Below are 9,232 nucleotides of genomic sequence, written 5' to 3' on the forward strand. Positions count from 1 at the left end.
ACAGCCAAAAGAAAAAGCCCCCCAAAACTCAGCAAGTCTCACTCACTTTCAGATTATCACTTGATACCAAAAGTGTTGAGTTCTAAAATGGATGTAATCTTCCCCAGTCCTGGAAGTGTTCCAGGCCAGGTTGGATGGGGCTTGGAGCAGCCTTATCTAGAGGAAGGTGTCTCTGCCCATGCAGAGGGGTTGGAATGAGGTGAGCTTTAAAGTTCTTTCCTTCCCACTCAAAGCATATGTGTATGATTCTTTGATTCCTGACAACATCAAATACACTCTAATACATCTATTTATTTCTGAGGGAAATCTCTCTGCTCAGATTTAATTTTCTTAAAGAGGAAGGAGCATTCCCACAGCTGTTCATGTTGAGAGGAGCTGATGATGTCTGGGACACCTAAACTGTGCAGTGCTGGGAGCCAGCAGTCTCTGGTGAGCCCAGCCCTGTGGCAAAATTTTGAGGGATTTTCAGCTCAAAATGGTGAATGTGCATTGCAGCTACACAACATCTGTAGTGTTAATCCAGTTCATGTCTTACTCTGGTGCTTTTAAAGTCATTCTGTTCTAAAATACCTTGGTTTATTTCTAGAATTGCTGCCTTTGAAGTTAAAATGTTTGTTCTCTCCTCCTGCCCTCGCAGATGAAGGGGGTTAACCTGTCCTGTGTGCGCACCTGCATGGTGGTGGCAGAGGAGAGACCGAGGATCACCCTCACCCAGTCTTTCTCCAAGTTATTCAAAGACCTGGGCCTCTCTGCTCGTGCAGTGAGCACCACCTTTGGGTGCAGGGTCAACGTAGCAATTTGCTTGCAGGTGAGGGTAAACTGCTTGTTCCTTACACAGAATCTCTGAGAACTTGGTAGAAAATCATGTTCAGCTGAATGGATTTCTTTTTCTAATGAACTAGAGCTCTATTGCTTGCTTGCTTCATCACCAAGTGAAATTAAGCTTTTTAATAAGATTTTTAATATGGTATTGATTATGATAATTTCACTTTTCTGTACTAGTTGACCAATTGATTTACTTTCCTAATCCAGAGGGTCAGTACTAAGAAACTGGTTTCCTTCCTACTATGCAGGAGAAGCACTAAATAAACAGCTTCCTGTTCATTAATATTACATGTTACAAGCAGTGCTCTTTCTGTTTCTGTGTGATTCAGATTTTGTCTTTTGTATAATATGGAATTAAACAGAAGACAGAATTTCACAAATAAGATCCAGGAAAATTGACAGAATTGGCAGGGTTTTTTTATTTTTAAAGATCCCAAACGAGTAATAGGAGCATGCAAATATTTTTGTCTCACCTTGTGTGGACAAAAAAAAAAAGTTGGACTGTTTTTTTATTTAAAAGTGTGAAATTGGAAGCTTTGAGAGGGAGGATATGCCCATAAAGTACTTGGCCATTCTTTATAGTCTGGAGATAATGACATGCTGGGGGCCAGAACCACCTCTGATAATTTAGTATTCAGCTGATAATAATCTTTCATGTGTAATTTAACCAGAGGAAGTCTAATTTTTCTTAACAAGGTATTTTTTTTCCAGTCAGGAGATTTTTAAAAAATATATACATTTTTTTAATATATATATAAAATATATATCAAAAATATATATTCCAAAACTTACCTGAAAAATCAGGTATTAAGTAAGCATGGACTAGAAAATTGGAAAGCACCCTAAAGTTTGGAGGATGCTTGATTTAGTAAATAATGAGCTCAGGTTTCAGATGAGGCAGTAGCTTTGTATGTGGACAGCATCTTAGGGGGCACATGGATTAAGTATGTGTAATTGTAAATTTAATTTCCAATTTTATTGGTATGGATTACTGTTAATAAAATAGGTTTCTATGAAAATTGCTACTGTACTTCTGCAAAACTTTGTTTTTCCTTTTTTTTTTTTCTTCCTGGTGCCCACTAGATGAAGAAAAGCCTTTTCAACTCTCAGAATTTATTAGAGTGTTCTAGGTTTCCTACAAGAGAGATAGGTTACTTAAATATGTTGCCATTTACAGTTGTTTTCTTAGTTTCTATAGTTTCTTTCACAATTAAAGAATAAAGGATTTTTAACAAGACCAAGCTAAATGGTTATCAAGAAATAATTTCAGAGTGATTTTATGAATCAATACTTGGAAAACCAGGAAGGATACACACGAAATCAAGATGACTGCAAATTAAGATTTTAAATTCATTGAATACAGCATTTCAGCTCCTAAGTGTGAAATAATAGCTTTCCAAATTTCCTGTGTAAATAGAAATTTCAGTTTGGGATAAAGGGGTGGGAAACAGTATTTCTGCAGAATACTGAATGGCAACATGAAAAGTACTCCAAAAAAACCTGGTGAGGAATGCAGGACTGCTGAGCAGTTAAGCTTCCCTTCATTTTATGCCTTTTTCATCTCTGTTTTCCATTCTTGAGCCCCTTTTTAGTGGAGAGGTTTTCTACTCTTTTTCCCCCTTTCTTCCAAAGTGATACCTCCATATTTTAATTGGATTACACTTTTTTTTAATTGGATTTAAATGAATGTTAATTAATGACCTAACTTGTATCAAAAGCTTAAAAATTAGCAGGCAGATAAATACATGTCTTCCAGCCCTGCTGAACTGGTTCACTGAGGAGGTGTTTCTGAAGCTGCAAACAGTCTTACAGAGGGAGAAGGGATTTATTATAAAGCAATGTATGAGTTGCTGTAGCCCTCTTATGTTCATGATCTGAGACTTGCATGTTTCCAAAAGGACTGCCAAGCTCTTAAATAATCTGAAATGGAAATTCTCTTTTCATTCTTAAACAGTGTAAGTTTTGTTTTCTGTCTTACTGTGTGTATCTTATGTTTCCAGTGCCTCTTTGTTTGTATTTTCCTTTTTTCCCCTTTCTCTCTGTTTCCCACACTTTGATGGCCTCTGTTACTTCTGTTTGTGGTCCTGCTGTCAGCCAAACAGGCTGGGCAAGCTGGCTGAACAGGTATAGTGATGCATGTGTGCTTGTCACGTCCTAAAGTCCATCTGGTTCTGCAGTGTTAGAGACTAGGCCCACACAGTTTTGTGCTTACATCCTTTTGCACTGGCTATATGGGTTTTAGAGCAGGTGCTTACTCAAATAAAATCCTAAAAGCTGGATATTAAATTTAAAAAATTTGCAAATTTAGACTTACCTGTAATGCATACTTCACTTGTGCATTCATTGACTGATTCCATAAAAAGCAAAGGCTCTACAGTAGTCACTGTAGAAAGGGGGGCTACCTTATTTCTTGTACGTTAGGGAAGTGCTATGTAAGTGTCAGTAAAAAAGGGAGAGAAATTTGTGAATTTATGTGGCTGTGAGAATGAAAACAGGGTGTTGTAGCTTCTGTTGAATTTGTTTCTTCCTCCTTATTCTTAGGGAACAGCAGGACCAGATCCAACAACAGTCTATGTAGATATGAGAGCACTTCGACACGACAGGTACAGTACATCTTTTGACTCTCTTAAGTGCTACAGTCATTTTCATATCTTAGGCAGCAGATGGGAGAAAATTCCCTGAGAGAAAAAGGAAAAAAATTTTAAAAAATCCTAGCCTCCAATTGTTCTTCAAGTCTTGTACAAATGTATCCTCTTATTTTCTCAGGGTGCGTTTGGTAGAGAGAGGTTCTCCACACAGTCTGCCACTTATGGAGTCTGGGAAGGTGAGAGACTGAGTGTGATCCTTCCTCCTCACAGAATCATGGAGTGGTTTGGGTTGGAAAGGACTTTAAAGCTCATCTCATTCCAGTTCCTGTCTGCCATGGGTTGGAGGGCACCTTCCACTATCCCAGGTTGCTCTAAGCCCCGTCCAATGTGGCTGGCCTTGGACATTTCCAGAGTAAGGCAGCCACAGCTTCTCTGGACAGCCTGTGCCAGGGCTTCATCACCCTCACAGGGGAGAATTTCTTCCCAATATCTACTCCAAACCTCCTCTTTCAGTTTGGAGCATTATGACACTCTGTATGTCCTCATGGCCTTCACCTGGGCAGGGAGCTGCATCACCTGGATAAAGAATGTGTGGGATGAGCTTGGCGTATCAGTACCTGTCCAGGAGAACAGTTTATGACTGAGTAGTTAAAGTGAAGCCAGGTGCATGACATGAAGCAATAAGATAAATTTCTACCACCAAAACAAATCTGAGGTCTTCATATGAAGGGCATTTTCTAGGTATGAAACCAACACTGCAAAACAGCTGCTCAGAGTTAAAATTATTTAACAAGTTAACAGTGATAGGAAGAGATGGTTGGTATCTGTGGTGCAGAAAGAACTAGTAAGAGAAGCACAGACTCTTGACTTCTGATTAACTTCTATTTTGATGAATTCGTTTTTTTAACTTCTGTTTGCTTCTTATTTGAGATTCTTCCGGGAGTAAAGGTCATCATAGCACACACAGAAACCAAGGGACCTCTGGGAGACTCGCATTTGGGAGAGGTAAAGGTTTGGTTCTGTTGTACTGGGTTTATCAGCAGTGATGTGATACATCAACACCTCCTGTTAGATAAATGCCTTCCTTCCCCTGAGTGGGATGGCCAGGATGATCATGTAAGAACCCCACAGAGAGCTTGCACTGTGTGCATTGCTGCACATGTGGCTGCACAGCACCAGGTGAGACCAGGGCACCAGTCTGTGTCTGCCTGGCAGCTAGAGCAGGTAGGGATGTACTCCCATCAGTGGGCAGCAGCAGTAGGTAACTTGCTGCTTGGTTTAACCTTTGTTTTATAGGCATCTTTTTGTTGTGTAATAAGATGCCCAACTAATAGGTTAGCTTTCCTGTAAGCCAAATGCCTGGTTCATTTTTTTATGGCCTTTACCATCCCCCAATTACATGTATATAAAACTTCTTTTCTCTGGTCAGAAGTTAATTATTTAAATAAAACTGGCATTTTGGAGCAGTCAAAACTGTCAGTGAAACGGATCTTTCAAATCAATTAACCATGCTGTCTGTGTCTGGCAAAATAACCTGTGTTTATTCCAGTTTGGATTTGGTTTATCCCCTAGATATGGGTGAGTAGCCCACACAACGCTACTGGTTACTACACGGTGTATGGAGAGGAAGCACTGCATGCTGATCATTTCACTGCTCGCCTGAGTTTTGGGGACACTCAAACCATGTGGGCTCGCACCGGCTACCTGGGTTTCCTGCGCAGGACAGAGCTGACGGATGCCAGTGGAGGTGAGAGGAAACACCTGGACCTACAGGGCCACTTGTGTGAGGTTCCTAGGGGAAGCTGAGCCAGCAAAGACTGGGCTGTCCAGAAAATTTGTGCTGACTTCCATCACAGAAGACTTCTGAATTAAGGAGGAGATGTTCTGTCATTCAGCAGGTTCAGGACATGCACAGATACCAGTGGTTTTGCAGTCTTTCAGGAGTTACAGGTCTAGAGGAGAAACTTTCCAGTATAGAAAATAAAGTTAATCTTGGGGGTTTTTTGAACTAAGCCAAGATGTCTAAACTTGGGAAAAGTTTATCTTCCATCTGCTCTGTTTTCTGTTGAGACAGAATACAAATAATCATATATTTAACACATAGATCTCTTAACATTCTTAAGGGGTTTGAATACTTGTAACTTAGTAACAAATGTATATTGCTGGTTTTCTGTGATTGGACTTGAATGATGGTGTCTACATGAATAGTGTCAGTGTCTCAACTGCTGCCACTGAGTAGTAATAACAAGTTTTTGTACCTTGCAGCTTTCTGAATAATCACAGAGATTTTAATCACCAGGGAACAATATCAGTTGTCCTTCAGTTTTTGAGAGGCTTTGTGCAGTGAATTAACATACAGTATATATGAAATGCAGCTTCCCAGCGTGATTTTCACCTCCAGTGACACAACTGAGCAAGACTATAAAACAGTTAACAAAAAAAAAGCAAAATTGAACTGAACAGCGTTACAAGGATGAATGTGGAGAGTGTGTCCTTCAGGTAGGGTCTAAGCAGAGCTTTGCTTATTTAACCTGGCAAAGCTGAGGCTGAGCAGACGACAGAGTTGTTCTTACTGTGTAAACTTGGGAGCTTAAGAAGCTGTGTAGAATTCTGATGGCATGAGGACAAGTGGGTATAAACTGGTGTTAAAAAGAAAAAAAAAGAAGTTAAATTTGGGAATTTGGAAAAGTGGTTGTGTAGGTCAGAGAAGAAAAGTTCTCTGATAAGAGTAGTAGAACAAAAAGATGCTTTAACGATGGATTTTGCTTGTGTTTATGAACAGAGATTACATTACTTGAGAGAAAGGACAGAACTGAATGACCCAGAAATTTTTTTCATTGTGGTTTCAGTTGCTTGGAGTCATAGGCAGAAGTGCTACATGAGCTCTTAATTCTCTCCAAATGCTAGAGCTTGTATTATAGACTCTCCTAGGAAGCACTGGGAACATCTTAGAACGTCGGGAATCAGCACTTACAAGTGACCGTGTTTGTCCTGTAGAGGTGATGATGTTGAAATGTGTGTGCTGTGTTGCAGAGAGGCATGATGCCTTGTATGTGGTGGGCTCTTTGGATGAAACACTGGAGCTCAGAGGAATGAGGTACCACCCCATCGACATAGAAACCTCTGTAATCAGAGCACATAAGAGCATTGCAGAATGGTAAGAACCACAGCATTATTCTTCTGTATCATTTTATTTATTCTAAAGCAGAAGAACTTGTAACTTCCTTGGGTGTGTTGGAATATGCGCATGGGTGTGGTAAACACATCTCAAGGATTTCATGGATGATTTCTTCTCACATGTATTATTCCAAATTGGCCCTCATGAGTTATGTGTATCATTGGCTGTAGGTCCTCTCCAGCCTCTAAGCCTTCAGGTTTAGTTGTAAGCTTTGGGAGGTCTTGTCTTTCTTTCAATCATCTCTTTTAATAACTTGTCCAGGTGGTTTTTTCTCCCCAATTAACACGTGTGTCCTGCCAACAGTGCTGTGTTTACTTGGACAAACCTGCTGGTGGTGGTGGTGGAGCTGGAAGGCTCAGAGCAGGAAGCTCTGGATCTGGTCGCGCTGGTGACGAACGTGGTCCTGGAAGAGCATTATCTAATTGTTGGTGTTGTGGTCATCGTGGATCCCGGGGTCATTCCCATCAACTCCCGTGGGGAGAAGCAACGGATGCACTTGAGAGATGGATTTTTAGCTGATCAGCTGGATCCTATTTATGTTGCCTACAACATGTGAAAACAGCAAATCACATCAAGGCTAAAGCACCAAAATCCAAGGGGCTTTCCTCATAATAACATTGGAATCCATGCTCTTGTTTTTAAAAGCTGTTGAAGACCTTAGGAAAATGGAGATACTTCTCTTTACATACAGCCCTTCATCTCCGAGACTGCATTTGCTTTCATAAACTCATTGTAACAGTCACAGCTGTCTTAGGATGGAGAGTTTACTGGAATTCCTGAAGGAAGCTTATTAGAACTATCATGGACCAATTTTATTTAGGGGGGAAGGGGCAGAGGGGAGAGAATAATTATGAATGTCAGTACTTGATGCACTGCATAAAAGGACATAGAGTGGGGTGGGGAGAGAACACCAGCTGTGAGGAGGACTCGTGGAAACAGCACCCAAAGTCGTGAGTAACCATCCAGAGTTCACCTTCCATGTGACTGCAGTATATTGGCAGTATCGGGGTTGGGGCATATCCTTCAACATTGCACACACCTCTACCACATTCTCTACTGAAAGGAATTTTGCACATATTTGAGATTTAAAAATAGAGCGTTTTTATTTTGAAGCAGTGACTCATCCTTATTCAGAAGAAGCCAACCCATTCCAATCCTGGATTCAGTGTAACAGTTATGCTGCTGTTCAGCTTTTTTGTACCAAGCAAAAACAAATACTGTAACAAGGTTACTTATGGTGCCATGCTGGACTCTGAAATGCTATAAACTTTATAATAAAATACAAAGTAATACCCAGTTTTAACTACTTGATGCAGGAGCCTTCAGTGCTCTTGCTCTTCTAACTCTATGTCAAAGTTGCTTGTTTTCACAGTGTTAGCTGTTCATTCCTGCCCTGCATAATGCCAAGGATTTGAAAATCCATTCCAAAGCCACTCTGAATGATTTGTATAAATGTTTACAAAGCATAGGCTTACAAAGTGTTTCCCCTGAATATTCTGTGCTAAAACTTGAAATAGTAACTCTTTTTCCCCACCATCTAAAAACCTATTCAGTGTTAGTTAGCTTGAGCTGCTGTGGTACAAATTTCCTTTGTTTTCTTTGGGACTGTATTTAAACTCTTTTGTTTGGGCTAAAGTATCCAGTTGGTTGAGTCACAGTTGGACTAATTATGGTTTTGAAGTTTCTGCCTGATCTAATACTGCAGTGAACCTAATGCAGAAAGAGAATATGAAGTTATTAAAATAATTATGTGTTTGAAGGTAGGCACAAGATTAGTAAATAATTATTTTTATAGATTTCTTAAAGAGCGCTACATAAATTTTTTTTAATAATGCACAAGTTTGCAAAAGAGCCAGTTTATTCTGCAAGGCAATTCTGCCTGGATCAGTGCCTAAGAACGATGGATGTCAATCCCCTTATAGATCAGATTTATCCACGGTCAGATAAGCTCTGAAATCTTCAAGAAACAGCTCTCCTTTATAGTAGTTATGGGCCCTGATGGTGTTTACCTGTGGTGTATAATACAGCTGCATACTCTGACTGTAATTATGTACAGAACTTGTGTAACTTATTCTTTGAGTCCAGCAGCCTCCAGCAGCAGGCTGTGGGACACCCCTCCTACCGACACAGCTGGCAAAAGGAGACAAGTCCCTAACCCCCAGTTCCATGGTGTAGTTTTTTAGCAAATAAAGCATTGTAAGACTTTTGTATTGAGATACTGATGAAAGTGATACCAGTTGCCTTGTAAAGTAAATCTTAAAACAAAAAGCTTATTAAACATTTCAAAACAGCTCTCGCCAATCTGACTTGATCAATGTTGAAACTTAGGCTGTTAGGTCAAAACCTTGATGTAGCACAGTTCTCACTCATATTACAGACAGTTTAATGCATTAAGAGCTTTTTCTGCAAAGCTTCACAGCAATTGCTTTGCAGGTAAAGCAGTTGTAAGGCTTGGATGGTCCTGAATTTCCTGTTTTGAACCTCTGCCAGGCTGCAATGCTGTCATCACTGTGTCACACATGACATCACTGCCATGGGGCAGGCAGGGCACGGCTGTTAAGATATCACTGCCGTGGCACAGCTAAGCAGCTGCTCCAGGCATGGCTGAGCCTTTCCAGGGCCTCTGAGCTCCAGGTCCAGG

The 9,232-nt window shown here is 40.4% G+C and overlaps 1 protein-coding gene across 2 annotated transcripts in view; it reads left to right on the forward strand.

Annotated features, from left to right (window-relative positions):
• DIP2A (disco interacting protein 2 homolog A) overlaps positions 1-8,892 on the forward strand; it is a 74,436-nt gene extending 65,544 nt beyond the window's left edge. For both annotated transcript variants that reach the window (XM_058839793.1, XM_058839794.1), the window contains exons 32-38: positions 638-808; positions 3,367-3,428; positions 3,592-3,649; positions 4,344-4,418; positions 4,986-5,160; positions 6,447-6,570; positions 6,895-8,892. In XM_058839793.1, coding sequence (XP_058695776.1) covers positions 638-808; positions 3,367-3,428; positions 3,592-3,649; positions 4,344-4,418; positions 4,986-5,160; positions 6,447-6,570; positions 6,895-7,147 — 918 coding nt within the window. In that variant the 3' untranslated portion in view covers positions 7,148-8,892. The remainder of the gene's footprint in view (positions 1-637; positions 809-3,366; positions 3,429-3,591; positions 3,650-4,343; positions 4,419-4,985; positions 5,161-6,446; positions 6,571-6,894) is intronic.
• The last annotated feature ends 340 nt before the right edge of the window (positions 8,893-9,232 follow it).

This window comes from Poecile atricapillus, chromosome 5, assembly GCF_030490865.1.
Source record: "Poecile atricapillus isolate bPoeAtr1 chromosome 5, bPoeAtr1.hap1, whole genome shotgun sequence".
Lineage (NCBI taxonomy): Eukaryota > Metazoa > Chordata > Aves > Passeriformes > Paridae > Poecile > Poecile atricapillus.